Below are 16,993 nucleotides of genomic sequence, written 5' to 3' on the forward strand. Positions count from 1 at the left end.
GCTTAATCCCGAACCGAATCCTGGATTCGGTGCATCCCTACTTTGCACAAAAACTCTTTCCTTTCTGCTCAAATTGGGAGAAGAGGCTCTGATGGCAGCAACGATTCTTGGCAGCCATGAATAATTGACCTTTTTCAGTTTTTTTCCTCCCCTGGCACAAGTCAAAGCTTTGTGCAGAAATTATAAATCACTTGGGATGAAATAATGGGACATGAACAGCTGTGGTAGCAGTGGCCATAGTTCAAGGAACAGTACACCAAAAAATGAAAGTGGTTTCAAGTAATTAAAATATATTGTACTGTTTAATGCACTTGTGTAACTGGTGCCTTTGCTACACTACTATTGTTTATATAAACAAGCTGCTGTGTAGTCATGGGGGCAGCCATTCAAAGCACAGGTTACATAGCAGATACCAGATGCATTATGTAGAATCCTATTGCATACCTCCCAACTGTTATATTTTTTGTGGGACAGTCCCAATTTTGACAGCTCAACCTGCACTCCATGATCAGTAAGGAAATGTCCTAAGTTTCTCTTTCATCTCCTGCACTGAATAGCCAGAAAATTATACAAAGTTTCTAAAACTTTATTGGTATTTGGCAGACAGCCCAGAATATGTGGTAGGTGCACTTAGATACATTTGTAACCGATTTAAGATAAGCAAAGAAACAATTGTAACTATTTAAGATAAGCAAGTCTCTTGGGGAAAATGTGACTTGCAGCTTAAAGTGCAATTCACCTTCATTAGCTAAACTTTAATAACACATAAAAACCACAGAAATGTGTTCAAACTTTCATTAACTGTCAAATTTTGTAAAATGAACATGATGATTAGGGGGTGTGGCCACAAAATGGGCATAGTCGAAAAATTTGCCACGCTCCTGGCGACTAATCATTTTGTCCCTCTTTCTATTTCCAAAATGTTGATGCGAGAGCGTAGTGTGACTACGTGCCAGTACCTGTCTATTGCTAACAAAAACACCTTCAGCACACAGGCAGCAGTATAGACCAAGTGGCAGATCATTTCACTAATGTGCCCAAATATTACCACTACGGCTACACAATTCCTTGTTTAAATGAGTTAAATGACGTTAATGGTTCAAAGAATGTCAGGCAGAATGGTCGGCCCCCACTAGGGTTTCCACCTTTTCTGGAAAAAAATTACCGGCCTTCCTATATTCTTGCCGTGTTTTCCCTATTAATAACATTGGCATCAAGCATCATTTTTACTGACCAGGCTGGTAAAATACCAGCCAGGTGGCAACCCTAACCCCCACTCATTTTCACCTCACCAATTCTGGCCCCGTTGAAAAAGTTTGGACACCCCTGTGCTAAGTAGCTTGTGCATTTTCTCCTTTTTAGCTTAAATGGCTGCCCCCATTGCTACACAATAGCCTATTTACATAAACTATTGTTCTTTCTAAAGCATACAGACACCTTTTACCAATGCATAGTTAGTAACAGTACATTATATTTTAATTGCTTTAAAGGGGGTGGTTCACCTTCAGGTTAACTTTTAGTATGTTATAGAATGTCCAATTCTAAGCAAATTTTTAATTGGTCTTCATTATTTCTTTTTTAAAGTTTATGAATTATTTGCCTTCTTCTCCTGACTCTTTCTAGCGTTTCAAAAGGGGGGTCACTGAACCCATCCAAAAACCAATGCTCTGTAAAGCTACACATTTATTGTTATTGCTACTTTTTATTACTCGTCTTTCTGTTCCAAACCTCCCCTATTAATATTATTCTCATTTAAATCAATGCATGGTTGCTAGGGCAATGTGGGCCATAGCAACCAGATTGCTGCTGAATAAAAAGCTAAATAACTCAAAAACCACAAATAATAAAAAATGAAAACCAGTAGCAAATTGTCTCAGAATATCACTCTCTATATCATACTAAAAGATGAACAACCCCTTTAAACAACTAATTATTTAATTATTTCTCCCTCGAGACAAAAGTGGATGCAGACAGAGGAAAAAGACTGTGAGCCGACCAACAAGAACTACCAATTTTTATTTTGCAACACTGAACTAATACGCTCTCCCTATTTGTCACGCCCCAAAAGCGCCTGCGTGACGCCTCACTGCGCTCGCTTATGACAAAACAGTCTCGCGTGATGAGACTTGCGACATCGGGATTTACTGTGAGACAGGAGCCGAGGCGTTTGTTGTTATGACATGTACGTAGTGATCCGGGAGTGCGGGCTGTGTTTAGAGAATTGGGACTGTTGGGGCAGTATGGGGAATGCTTCACCGACTCACTGGCAGACCTTATTCCCATTTCCTGGAGTCGGCGGATAAAGCGAAGCCTGAGCCACGCACAATATGACTAGCTCTGCTTGTTCTCCAGTCCAAGCCGTCAAAACAATGCAGAGAGAGGACGCTACGTCGTGGGTTTGTGGGGAGTCGGAAGAGAGGAGCAGCAGTGCCCCCGGTTCATTAGAAGATGATATGAGGCAGTTAGAGACAAGTTTGCGCCTTCAGTTGGACGAATGGGCCCCTGTGCTCACTGCTGTCCAGCGCCTGTTGGTGTGGGAAAGAGCCCTGCCTAGCCTACTCACAGCCGCCGCTCTCCATGGAGTCTTCTGGTGAGATCTTTTACTATACTTATTTATGGCCTATATTTAACAACGTTTCACTTGGTCTTCATGTTGTATCGGGTTTTTTTTTATGGTTTGTCTTCCTATTCAGCATTCAAATGAGGAGGTTACTGACACCTGCAGCCAATTCATATATTTCCCTTGGAGAATACAGTTTTATTGGGGTTGTTATTTTAAATACTTCAGTTTCTACTCCTATTCATCACTGCCTGGTTGTTAGGGTATATAACCACATAGCAACCGCATATCAGGTGAAGTTACAAACCGATGAGCTGCTGAACAAAAAAAGTTCAGCAGTTGTCTTCAGATGGGGGGTCAGTGGTCCATATTTGAAAGCTGGAAAGAGTTAAACAAACAGGGAGCACTCACTGATCCTAAGAAAAATCCTCTGTGCTGCTATGTGACACCGCCCCTGAATCGTGATAAATCCAAGCAATGCTGGAAAGAGTCAGAAGAAAAAGGCTAAACATTAAACAATGAAAATACAAGATAACTTAAGTTGAACCGCCCCTTTAAAGGATAAGGACATTCCAATAGATTATTGGTTGCCGTTATGTAAGGCACTCCCCAGTGTATCAGGGGTACCTAACACATTGGACATACAGGAACATGTCAGTATCACGTTAAAAACATAAGCTTAACTTATATACATATGTATGTTTATACTCGTCTATGAAAAACCTGGTTTCTTTAGTAGCCAGACTCCCTTTTAATATTGTTAAATGCTTGTGCTGGCTCATGGATGCTAGCTGCTTTGTTAGGCTAGAACAGGGGTCCCCAACCTTTTTCAACCTTGTGCAACACTCAGATGTAAAAAGAGTTGGGGAGCAACACAAGCATGCAAAATGTTCCTGGGAGGTGCCAAATAAGGGCTGTGATTGGCTATTGGTAGCCCCTAAATGGACTGGCAGTCTACAGGAGGCTCCATTTGGCAGTACATCTGTTTTTTATGCAACCAAAACTTGCCTCAAGCCTGGAATTAAAAAAAAAAAATAAGCACCTGCTTTGAGGCCACTGAGAGCAACACCCAATGGGTTGGGGAGCAACATGTTGCTCACGAGCTACTGGTTGGGGGATCACTGGGCTAGAACAACCTGCAACTGAGACCATTAGAATGTTCATGATTTAAGCAGATGTTTAATCCGACTACTCAGTTGTGCTGCAAGGGGCATTCAAGTGATCAAGAACTCCGTTAAAGGGGTTGTTCACTTTCCAAACACTTTTTTTTAGTTCAGTTGTTTTCAGATTGTTCCCTAGCAATAAAGACCTTTTTTCAGTTACTTTCCATTATTTTATTTTTTTAGTGTTTTTCCAAGCTCTAAGTTTAAAGTTTAATGGAATTCAGGTGCACTGTTACAATTTTGCAACAATCAGTTGATACATTTCTCAGCAGCATCTCTGGAGTATTAGCAACTATTGTATCAATTCCAGCAGCTGCAAAATCCAACTCCGGTATCAAATCAAAATCAAATCCATCTCAGGCATTCTGCTCAGCAGGGACAAAGATAAGAAATGTATCAACTAAATGTATCAATTTAGAACAGTTTACAGGGTCGACAACCCCCTTTCCAGAGCTGCTTTAGAGGGTGAAAAATGACATTTTACACTTCAATATTAAAAAAAAAACGGTTACAAATAGAAAGTAACTGGAAAAAGTCGTTATTTATGGTGATCTATTTGAAACCAACTAGGTGGTTCACCTTTAAGTTAACTTTTAGTATGTTATAGAATGTCTAATGCTAAGCAACTTTTCAATTGGTCTTCATTGTTGTTTTTTTACTTATTTGCCTTCCTCTTCTAACTCTTTTCAGCTTTCAAAATGGGGTCACTGACCCCATCTAAAACCAAATGCTCTGTAATGCTACATCATTATTGTTATTGCTGCTTTTGATTACTCCTCTATTCAGCCTCTCTCCTATTTATATTCCATTCTCTTATTCAAATCAGTGCATGGTTTCTAGGGTTATTTGGATCCTAGCAAATTTCAAACTGGAGAGAAATTGAATAAAAAGCTAAATAATGCAAAAACAACTGATATAAAAAATGAAAACCAATTGCAAATTGTCTCAGAATATCACTCTCTACACTATACTAATTGTTAACTCAAAGGTGAACAACCCCTTTAAGTGCAAAGGGATAGATTTGTCTCTCAAAGTGGGGCACTACTTTACTCCCTCTGGCACTGGTGTCTCATTTGTGTTTCCGCAGCTCAGTCCACTTTACTTTCTTCATAATTTTAATAATCCTAACAGCAGCCTTCCAGATACAGTACGCCTGACCTTCAAACATAAGCATTAATTTTAGTTTGTTTGTCCTCTGCCTCTGAACCTTTGTGTCAATAAGAGGAGTGACTTGATCCTTTATATAACAAACAAGCTCACGGATCTGTGGTGCTGCTTACACCAAATCAACATCTTGTTACCTGTACCACTGGTTCTGCTGATATCTTCTCCCTTTTTTCCTCTGCAGGCTCTTCTCGTATCTGTCCCCAAGACCTGTGTTTCTGTTAAGCTTTTTCATGCTATTAGTTCTTTGTGTGGCACGCTGGAAGCCCTGGCTGGTAGCACACTTCAGAGGTAACCATTATTACCTTTCATTTATAAATTGGAAAAAATGGCTTTGTTTGACTGTTCATTGGTTGCTCTAGTGGTGAAATAGTAAAGACAAGCCTTCCTGGGCATATCAGGGTAAAAAGTGTTTGTAATCAATGCTGGGAAGGTCTCTGCTCCTGAACATGGCTGTTATACCTTCAAATTGAGAATTTTATTAAACAGGCAAAATACTATAGAACCAGGGCCGCTCCTGCCATGAGGCAAGGTGAGAACCTTGCCTCAAACGGCAGTGAGCGGCCGCTTGCAGGGGGCAGCAAAAAGCCACCTCTTGTAACTTTAAGAGCCGAACTTCCGGGGTTTTAACCAGGAAGTTCGTCTTCACTAGTGCAAAGAGTGCTAATGCGTTCAGTGATGCTGCCCCCCTTAGATCCACTCTGACGCTAATTTTTAAGTGCAGAGAGGAGGGGGGCCGCATCTGGGCTACTGCCTCACGGGGCAGCAGCCCCAGAATCGCCGCTGTATAGAACAATTGAATGACAGCAGATTCAAGATCAAAATAACAGCAACATTGAAGATACAAAAATATCAATACAATTTGGCATTTAACATTTTCATAAAACCACTAATATAAAATGAAACAAGTTAAATCTATTAACCTTGCTCAGTGGACCTACCTCTAGTAGGGACATATTGGACTTTTCTTTGGTTAGCTCTTTCTATGTACTAATGGCCCAGCTCCATCTTATTGTAACGTGGGAATAAATCAAAGAGAGATGGCATTTAAAATGACATGAGTACATGGATGACATCTACTGCTATTCTTCCACCAATTGTTTTATGAAGACGTATTGTCTTGGCATTGTGTATCAGCCATCCACATGGATGGATCCAGATGTTAGGCCCCTTGGGCTAGTATTAGTTTTAGCATGCTGAGCAGTATAATTCTGGGACCTGTGTGCTATATACATGGTTCCTGCTAGACAGGATAACTGCCCTTGTATAGCACTTTATAAAATATCAGTCATCGTTATTATACTGTTACAATGCAACATTGTTTTATTTTTACAGCACCATCTTTTGGAGAGTTTTCCAGTGATAGGTATGAACCAAGCAAACACCTGTGTGAACATGAAACTTCAATATTTCATTGTAATGTATCAACATTTCATTTGTTTCATTTGTTTTCTATAACCATTCCCTGCTGTTTACATGTACCATTGGCTTCTATGCATCCAATTGTACAAAGAGAGAACATCTGCTGCCAATGTGTTATTCATGTGTCATACTGGAATCTTTAAAATGCTGTCAACAGTTGCAACAGATGCTGGCACGTGTGATGGACATGCTTATTTTGGGGAATTGCTAGGCACGTGACTTATCTGGCATTTACCAGCTGAGTGCTAATTGATCTCTGCTTATGCTGTAAATCAAAATAGGACCTAGCATTTCAAGTGCATTGTGGACCAGGCAGCGCCCCAATACCCAAAATATAGCACACGTTTATGGCAGCCCTTCTGACATTTGCCAGAATCTCCATATTGTCATGTCTGTGCTCCTACTCAGCACCCAAGTAATGAAATTAAACTATACCTGTTATACCTGAAGGACTTGACCTTGCGGTATGACATCGCTTTATGCAGCATCACATAATTATCAAAGGTCTAATATAACATACATAATTTATTATCATTAAAGGTCTAATTAATAGGCACTTGCAACTTGTGTCATTTACATGTAAAGTTAACCCAAGATATTCTATATTGTGTTTACAATTCCTTATCAGATGGCTTAGGTCAAAGTGGCTCTCTTGAGTACAATGATTTACTTGCATGTTGTTTGCTATTATAGGAAGTTGTTGTGCTTAGCTTTTATTAATTATCCCTACAGGGAATTTCAAACAAGTGTTAACTACTATAGTAACTGAGAAGAATTCTAAGGTAGCTGCAGCTTCATACAGCACTATTCTGTTTGTAAATAAACTTGCAGTGAAATCAAGCAATTTTGTCTGGGTTGGGGCCTCCTCTTTTCTTCCCAGTATCAAATCTTAATGATACCAAACTGTTACTTGTAGAAATAAATATAAGGCAACCTTTGGGTTGTCATCTTCTATGATCCTTTGGCTCACACATGGGACATCACATGGGGGTGCGCTAGACATTGGAGGGGTTATTTATTAAAGTCCGTTTGCCAAAAATCCAAAAAATTCATGTTTTTTTACTATAAAATTCGAATTGTTAGTGGGGGGGGGAAAAACTCAACTTTTTCAGGATTTATTTTACCCCAAGGATAGAAAAAGTCAGAATTAGAAAATCCAGCATCTCAGAACTGCCGTGGTTGCATATAAGTCAATGGCAGAAGTCTCGAAGATATCTTGATCAGCGCTAGGTTTCGTTTAGTAATCCAAAGATTTTGTGGGTTTCGGGCAAAAAATAATAAAAAAAATTTTTTGGTTGTTTTTCCCGCACAGGAAATTTTCAGGAAAATGTATTGATAAATAAGGGGTTAAAACCTGGGCGATTTGGTCAGAGTATTTTTCAGAAAATGAGATAAATTCGGACTTTGATAAATGGGCCTCTAGCTGTGACTATCCCATGATAAATGGGTCTCCAGAACAGTCGCTGCCCAGTCAATACCTGCACTTTACTGTATCCTTTCACTATGCCATATACTGGGAAGGATAGAACCCAGTGCCCATAGGCGGATTTTAATAAAGGCTAGGGAAGGCTAAGCCTCCCCAAACCTGCCTGATAAAAAAAATGAGGAGAAAAGAAAAAAAAAAATCAAAAGTTTACTAACTATTTATTCTGTCCACAACAGAGCTTGCGATCACAGTTAAAACTGCAGCTTCTGATTTAGTTTTTCCCCTCAAGTTCTAAGTCCCGGTTCAGCTACTATGTGATTGGCTGAACTGGATGAAGAAATTTGAGCCCTCCTCTAGCCTAACCAATCCTCTTGTGGCAGGACCGGGACTTACACTTTGAAGCGAAAACGCTGAAGTTCCTGCTGTGCTGTCTGTCTTCCTTTCCAATCAATCTGTGCATGCAGCTATGAATATCTAAAAGTCCCCAGGTTATGTGTGCAAGGGCCAATATGCAGGTACTTTATCACTATACTTTTGCCATATGAATTCTGTTCAGCCCTTTTCTCAACCGGTCAGGAAACAATAGGAAAATAATAAATCATGCATTTCATGTGAAGCAAGTTAAATTAGATCACAGAAACATGGGAGAGGTGTCACCAAAATGCAAGTTTTGTAGAAAAACTACAAGTTTTGCTGGAAAGTAATATAAGGGAAAAATGGGTAAACAAAAAGAAACGAGAGAAAAAGGGTTAAAAACGCTGGAATGTATAGGTGGTGGAAGATTTAATGATGTCAAATGAAAAGTGGAATAGAGTAAGGACAGGATAGAAAAGTAGATTACAAAAGTAAAAAAAAAGGGTAACATGGGAGACAAGACTGGGGGTCCATCCTGAGAGAGTGTATCTGTGCTGCGCTACTGCTTTCTCCAATACCACACTGAGCTTTGTATAAATGCAGGCCAAGAAACATCCTCTCCACTCGTCTGCATTCTTCTGTGTCTGAACCCAGAGCCACTGTGCCATAATGTATGTCATTGTACTTCAACCCAACTATATCATGTGCTTGGGTTGTCAGCAGGGCTGGACTGAGAATTAAAATAGGCCCTGACATTTCAGGTATACAAAGGCCCACCGGCCCACACAGACCCCACCAGCCCACTAAATACTGACTTTCTATGGCACTCTATAGCAGCCCCTCTGGCATTTTCCAGAACCCACATAATCCACTTCAGCTACTACCAGGGTTCATCCTGCAGCAGGGCCGGAACTAGGGGTAGGGAGAAGAGGCACGTGCCTAGGGTGCAAAACTTGGGGGGCACCAGGCATGTAACTTCCATGTCGTCTACCCCTAGTCCGACAGTATTACCTCACTAATGGGGCCAAGCTCACTCCTGCTGATGCGTGCCTATCTGCACACGCTCCCTTGCGTACGACCAAGCGAGTGATTGTTTGCGCGCAACCGCACACGTGCGCACTCAATCCAGCACTTGTTCCCGTGTTGTGTGCCGTGGAGCAGAGGGGGTGACTCCATCAGCTGAGTTGCCTGGGGAGCCCGGCCAGAATGGCCCAGCACTGTCCTGCAGCCCCAAGCTGGTGTTCAACTATACCACTCAACACTCATAGATATTCAAATGCATTTAGTGGGTTTTGTCTGGGTAAATGGGAGATAAAATTAAACAGGAAAATTAAAGATACTCGCTTTTTTGGCCCTTGCTAGATAGATAGAGTAGATTCTCAGTGTAAAACTTCCTTCTGTTCGCTTTGTTGTCAGTGTTTTCAAATCAGCAGTGAGATAAGCAGGGGGAATAAGCACTAGACATACCTATTTTGACACTTGTTAGAAGCATAGAAGTTTCTTGGCATTTACTTATTCCTGGGATACTTTGATTTATGACATGCCATGTGTTTACTGGACATGCAAGACCAAATAGTCCTGACAAGTAAGGGCTGAATTCCACTGCACTTTGATGTCTGATTCGTCGCCAGGAGATGACACGCACATGATGTGTCCGATGTGTAGAAGTTAATGGAACAAAAATTGCAGGTACAAACTACATGTATCCGACTGTCGGATGAAGACGCATACATGTAGTTGTACCCAGGGGCGCTCCACCAATGAGGCGAGTTGATCCACTCACCTCAGGCGGCAGCGCCCCCCTGGTTACCAGGGGCGGCAAAAATGCCGCTCCTGGTAACTAAGAGCCGAATTTCCGGTTTTCAACCTGGAAATTCAGCTCTTCTAGTGCAGAGAGTGCAATTGCACTCTCTGCACTAGCGTTGTGCAGCACCCGACCCCCTCCTGCGCAGAAAATGTGAGCGCCGTGAGGAGGGGGCTACCTTAGGCGGCATAAAGGCATGGATCGGCGCTGGTTGTACCTGTTATTTCACATTCCGTTCATCACCTTCTGCACGTCGCATGCGTGTAATTGCCTGGAGACGAATCGGACATCAATGTGCTGTGAAGTTCAGCCCTAAGGTGTTAAGTAGCCTCCCCAAGGACAAAATTCACCCTCCGCCCATGCCAGTGCCTCTAGTTTGCTTAGCAGCAGCTTATGAAATTGTAAAAATCGTGCTTTTAAGCTTGGCAGAAGTGCTAGCTACAAGGTTTATTTGCCAGGAATGTCGCTGAATAACATAAAAAGTTGGGGAGAGTCTATTGTTATAGTTCTAAACAGAAGTCACTTAAACCTTTAATAAACATACTTATTTGTGTGTAGTGAAGTCCTATCATCTATGGCTGCAACAGGGCACCCCCGCCTTCTAAGTGTGCCTGAATTGTGCCACTACCTAGCAGAGAGCTGGATAACTTCTCAGCAGTACATCCAGGAGCTGGTGCTCTACAAGAAGCAGAAACCTGGCACTGTGAGTAGAGTTGTTCTCATCTGTTGACCTTTCTACAGTCACTTAATATCCAGTAACATTGTAGGCAACAAATCCCAAAAATATTCAGTGAGACTCTTCCTTTGTATAATGGACTTTGTTAAAACAGTGCCTGTTATTTGAAATCTGATGATACTATAGAGTTATTGAAGGCAAGCAGGGCAGCACCCAAATTTGCACATGATGGGATGGCTTGTTTGTATTTTTTGCCAAATTCACACCTCTTTAAATGGTAAATCCACTCAGGATTAAACATGGATCTTTATGCACTAGTTCCATTAGCATATCTGACTGGGCTGGACATGTCAGAGAAAATTGTTATTCTATGTACATCCTTTTCTGAACTGCTCTCTTTCCAGTGGTCATCCATTGGGGCAGGATATAGAGCTGATCCCATGACATTCTTTATGGACAAAGGAAATTCAGTATGAAACAAACTAAGCAAGGCCCAGTCAAATCTCAGTCAAACTGTTGTTTTTTATTGTTACAAGTATTGGTAAACGGGGGAGGTATTTAGCAGATTTCTAGATGGGCTAATTCAAATGGGCTCATGTTTCATGCCAATAGGACTTACCTTTAAAAATGTAAGTCATTAGGCATTTTCACAATTCCGTTCTTTAGCTGTTACTAAACTGCATTTTCCAACATGCTCTGGCAGTATCAGGATACCAGATGCTGTAGTCCATCAGTAGCAAGAAAAAATATTAACCACCCAGTGACTTAGTTTGATGTTCTTCCTCTTTCTGCCTCAGTTTTGCGCTGTGGTGTGCTCAGGCTGTGCTGTAATGGCTACCGTCGGACATTATGTGCCAGGGATTATGATCTCCTATATAATCTGTAAGTAAATAATTTAGAAATATAGCACTAGGGCAGTGTTTACGATAGTAATCCCTGTTTATTCCTATTACCCTCTCTTGTAGTGCTCAGTGTTTTGTTGTGGCCAGTAGTCGTTTATCGTGAGCTGATTCAGAGAATGTATACAGCACTTGAACCAGTTCTCATGAAGTTGGACTACAGCATGAAGGGAGAAGGACTGCACCGCTCACACAAGAGTAAGAGAAGTGGTTATGTCCAACCTGTCACAGCAGTGTGTGATGCTAGAGGAGGGCAGTGCTATAAGGGCTCAACTATGCTCTCAGATCAATTTGTGTATATACCGTACATATGTGTATATATTTTCTCTTCCCAGAGAGGCAGGCAAAAAAAGAAGCTGAACAAGGTGAAGAATTGGTAGCTGAAACAGAAAGTGAAAGTGAGATTGAGCTCTCTGGATTTTCTCCTGAGGTACGTTTGTTTTTAGCAACTAATTATTGGCTGGCATGGTGAAACTGTGCTTAGCACTTTTGCTTTGAAGAGCTGGGCTTTCTTCTCGCCATGGAACATGTAGGTGTGAAGTTTGGTTGTTCAGATACCTGGTGGGAAAAGCTTCCCTTTCCTACCATATAGACATTCAGGTTAAATTTAAGCCTTTCAAGTTATGAATCATCCCTGTAGGCATGCAATATGGGTTTTAAGGATCTAAGGGATTCTTCACTGCAGCTCCAGGTATGCCTTGCTAGCAAGCATGAGAGGGAGTATGAAAAGAAGCAGTAAGCAAAAGATCTTTAGGAGTAGCAGAGAGCTATTAGATTATAAAGGATCAGTTCGGTGTAAATATAAGACTGCGTAAAAAGATGCTGTGAAGGCTGTGAAACATAAAAAGAAAAATTCAATATAGTTAGCCGAAAATGTCAGTGAAGGAATGTCTTAAATTATAGCCAGGACACGACTTCCTCCTTTGCACCTCTCTAACCTGTTACTCACCAACATGGGGGCACATGGGACATAACTAATTCACTTAGTTTGCTGAGCATGCAGGTCAAGGTCAAACACAATTTTACCTAGTTTTATTTTTTCATTAAACAGTTTGCTTAAGATGGCCCTACACATACCATAAAATACATACACAATTCATTATTGGTAAGCCCTTTGTGGCCAGCTGATCCCTACCCATATCCATGTACTATGGATGTTGATCAACTTGTAGGTTTAAAAAATATATCATACAATGCAATGTGGCTCCTTTTCACTTCAAGACTCTTTGCATGAATGATCTGAACAATGATGGGCACCTGCACACTGTGTGGTCCCTCATTCACACTATGGAGAGCCTACCAGATTAGTTCATGTATGGCTGCCTTTAACCTATGGCAGACCCATTTTTTTAACCAGCTGATGTACATCATATGCATTATTACAAGAAGTAGCAAAGCCTAATGCAAGTCCTAGACAAAAGGGAAAGATGGTGATATTCCCCAAGGAGTAGTCTTTGTCTTTGTTGATTTCTGTAAACATCTAATTTTGTGTCTTTATCTATTTAGCAGCTACAACGGAAAAACTCTCTGTTTCAGGAAGCCATCAGGAAAGAATTTGTGAATGAAAGTTTGCTTAGAATATACATGTGGATGTTTTTTTTTTTTTCGGGCCAAAAGTGGCAGGATATCATAGTGGGCAGTTTGGAAATATAGGGAAACTTTATGGGTATTTGTATGTACATTTGCAGCCAGTAGATAAAATATAACAATTTGTTCTTTGCTTGCAGATGGATGTAAGACTTACGGCCTTAGCTCTATCCATTACGGACTCTGAGCTGTCTGATGAGGAAGCCTCCATTTTGGAGAGTGGTGGATTTTCAGTCTCTAGGGCAACCACACCCCAGCTAACAGATGTGTCTGAAGGTGAGAGCTTTATTTTGCAAAAGAGAGCGTGCCCCCTAACTTTATACTTACCCCTCGTTGCAGATTCAGGCATGGGACTTCAATGCAGCCATCTTCCAGGTCTTCGTGTTTTCTTCTGGCGCTTCGGCAATTTTCGTCCATTACGGCGCATGTGCAGTTGTCGCAAACCGGTAAATTGCTCCAACTGCACATTCGCCGCTTTGCCGGTCTCCCACTCAGCTTACCGAAGACCCGGAAGATGGCTACGGTGAAGTCTGATGCCTGAATCTGCACCGAGGGGTAAGTATAAAGTTAGGGGCATTTCCCCGGGGGGCAGCTAGCCTGTGGGGGGGATAGGCTCTAAATGGGGGGGGGGTATGGTTTTTTGGCTAAATTGTTGAATTCTCCTTTAATGACAAGAAGCAGGCAATATCAGTACAATGGAAATAACTTCCAAGTTATCCTTTTACCATGGTTCTCTATTTTTTTTTTAAGATCTAGACCAACAGAGCACTGTGACAGAAGAAGGTTCTGCACCCAAAGAGTCCAGTGACTTGTCTCAGTGGCTAGAGCAGCGCCCAACTGAAGAGAAGCCTTTATTTGAAACTGATATGGCACACTCACCTGTCCATACTCTAAACTTAGAAACTGAAGAGCTGTTACCTTCACTAACCTCCCCTCTGCACTTTGTCAACACTCACTTCAATGGAAAGGGACAAGCAGTTGGATTGGCAGGTGAAGTCCAATCCTTGAGGGAGGGCAGTGGGGCTATTCCCTCTGGTTTGCAGAGCCCCATAATGCCAGTTGCTATTCTGGGACCCCCTCTTTCTGAAGTACAAGAACCAGGAGATGATGGAGAGGATTTTGAGTTGTTGGAGCAAGAGGAGGTAGATCAGATGGAGAAGGAGCTGGAAGAGGCCGAGAGGTACCGAGCTGCCAGTACATCCAAAACCCCAGTCTGTTCTCAAATGGAAGAAGAGAAACCTGCTTCCTAGGGCCTGCAAAGACTAGAGGTGTAGGGGAGGAACACAAGGCTCCTCTCTGATATTATCTACATGCACAGTATCTGATAGACAACTCTACTCAAGGGAAAGTTAACTTTTAGTCTGTTACATGCAAAAGTAACTGAAGCAACTTTGCTGTTGGTCTTCATTTTTTTCTTTTATCCTTTTAATACTTCACCATTTGAGTTTCCATCCTGCCTGTTTCCAAAGTGAAATATAAAATGCTATTGGCTTGTTATCGTTAGTGATTAGAGGAACTGTAAAACATTTAGGACAATGGCACGGGCATCAAAATTTCTGAAATTGCTTCCCTTAAATGGAGGTGGCTATGGCCTGGACCATAGTGATGTTAAGCAAATTGCCATTGCGATGAATGTGATGTTTACTGTGGGCTAGTGGACCTACACAAATGTGCTGAATCACTGATTTTCCATTGTCCTGAAGTATATTTTTACTATATTTTTCGTTGTTGCTCTTGGGACTGTTGCTAGGGCACTGAGCATGCAGTTTCAATCCCATACTGGAGAACAAGAAAAGTTTAAAAAAATTAAGACCAACTGCAAATTTTCTCAGAATGTTATCTACATCCTACTAAAAGCTAATTTTAAGGCCAAGATTCCTTTTAATGTTATCTGGCAAGACATAAAACAGTCTATCATAATGGGCATTGGATAAAAGGGTTCAGCTTTTCCCCATCTCTTTCCCCAGGGAAAGGGTTTATTTTTAATCTAGACAAACATCTTACTTTTTTAATTGCTTTGCACCCCTGGATACACTTTATAGTATTTTTTTCTTCTTCTTCTTCTTCGGGGCACATTTACTATAGGTCGAATATCGAGGGTTAATTAACCCTCGATATTCGACCATCTAAGTTAAATCCTTTGACTTTGAATATCGAAGTCGAAGGATTTACCGCAATTCGATCCATCGATCGAACAATTTTCCTTCGATCAGAAATTGCAAGGAAACCCTATGAGGACCTTCCCCATAGGCTAACATTGGTGCTCGGTAGGTTTTAGGTGGCGAAGTAGGTGGTCGAAGTTTTTTTTCAAGAGATACTACTTAGACTATCGAATAGTCGAACGATTTTTAGTTCGAATCGTTCGATTCGTAGTCGAAGGTTGTAGTAGCCAATTCGATGGTCGAAGTAGCAAAAAAATAATTCAAAGTATTTTTCATTCTAATCCTTCACTTGAGCAAAGTAAATGTGCCCCTTCATGTAACATTTTTTTTTTTCATCTGAAAATTGCTAACCTGTGCACAGCTGGACAAACCCGGCTGTGTTTTGTAAGTGTGTTATACTGAATAGGGTGCAGGCATTTATTACTTTTTAAATATTTTTATTTTCACGGTTATTGTGACTTGGATGTGTCGGCACTTTTGTACCTTGTGAATAGTTTTAAATACTTCCGAGTACGTGGGCTGCTCTTGATGATACCGTAGGCATATCAAAGCAGTGGCCTTTTAGCTATTGTGAACTGCAAATCCCTGTGCCCCAGCTAGCTCACAGGGTTACTGGGAATGCTGGGAGCTGTTGACAACATATGGAGGGCACCCATATTTGATAACCCCATACTTCCAAAGCAGGTCTGTTACAGTTTTAAGTAAAAGGCAGACCCATGAGCACATAGCCACACTGGACTAGAGTACACTTTGCTCTTATGTAAAGGAAAAACCTAGATCCTTAAACGGTTCTGTAAAAAAATTGAGAATTTTCTATTCTAATGATAAAAACTGCAGAAATATCGGAGTATTTTATAATTTTCAGAAAAATATATAGTTTTCACCTTGAAAGCACTTAATGCATTTTAGCTACAGACATTATTGTTAGTAGTTTTGCTCTTATTTTAGGAGGACATGAAAATTAATTTATAAGTTGTCCTTCTATAAAAAAAAAAAAAAAGGGTAGATGTTAAATATATTGTGAAGCAACAGGTGTCCGGGGGGAGGGTGGCAGGGGTACTTTTTTTCTTTTTGCTCCTGACCAGACTAATAAGGAGTTTGTAAATCAAAGACATCTAAGATGTAATAAAAGCATGTGAAATTGCTTACCTTAGCTTGTATTATGTGCCTGAAAACAATGTGTGCAATTAAGTGAATTAGAGTAGTACTGAGAAAAAGGATTTAACTAAATCTGTTGTCAATGTTATGCTTTCAGAGGGTAATGAAATTAAATTGCTTACGGTAAGGTCACACTGGGAGATTCGGGGAGATTTAGTCGCCCGGCAACTATTCGTCTCTTCTTTGGGGCGACTAATCTCCCCGAACTGCTTCCCCCTGTCTTCCGCCAGCTAGATTAAAAATTTGCCTGCGGCATGGCACTCGCGGCAACTTTGGAAAACGAAGCGACCGAAGTTACCGCAGAAGACAGGGGGGAGCAGTTTGAGGCGATTAGTCGCCGGGCGACTAAATCTCCCTGAATCTCCCAGTGTGACGTTACCCTAAATCTCCTTCCTTCCTGCCCTACTTTATGGCTGAGATTCTAGCTATCTGTATAACAGAATATTCTGTCACAGTAGCACAGACCTCTTCTAGCTGCAATGCTGTAAATGTAAGCAACCCTTTCAGATAAAGATTATCACTTCTCTGTGCCTTGTCTGACTGAGTATGTACCTAGACTTTCAGCCATAAAACTACAAAAAAAAGTCATTTTTCTTTCAGAAGTAAAGTAAATATTTT

The 16,993-nt window shown here is 41.1% G+C and overlaps 1 protein-coding gene across 1 annotated transcript; it reads left to right on the forward strand.

Annotated features, from left to right (window-relative positions):
• The first annotated feature begins 2,106 nt into the window (after nt 1–2,106).
• On the forward strand, nt 2,107–14,881 carry retreg2.L (reticulophagy regulator family member 2 L homeolog). The gene is made up of 9 exons (XM_018235709.2): nt 2,107–2,590; nt 5,072–5,178; nt 6,223–6,253; nt 10,452–10,596; nt 11,367–11,451; nt 11,535–11,666; nt 11,804–11,898; nt 13,196–13,331; nt 13,806–14,881. Exons 1-9 carry the CDS (start codon nt 2,328–2,330, stop codon nt 14,303–14,305), a joined length of 1,494 nt encoding a protein of 497 aa, XP_018091198.1. The 5' UTR covers nt 2,107–2,327; the 3' UTR covers nt 14,306–14,881.
• The last annotated feature ends 2,112 nt before the right edge of the window (nt 14,882–16,993 follow it).

Source organism: Xenopus laevis, chromosome 9_10L (genome assembly GCF_017654675.1).
Source record: "Xenopus laevis strain J_2021 chromosome 9_10L, Xenopus_laevis_v10.1, whole genome shotgun sequence".
Lineage (NCBI taxonomy): Eukaryota > Metazoa > Chordata > Amphibia > Anura > Pipidae > Xenopus > Xenopus laevis.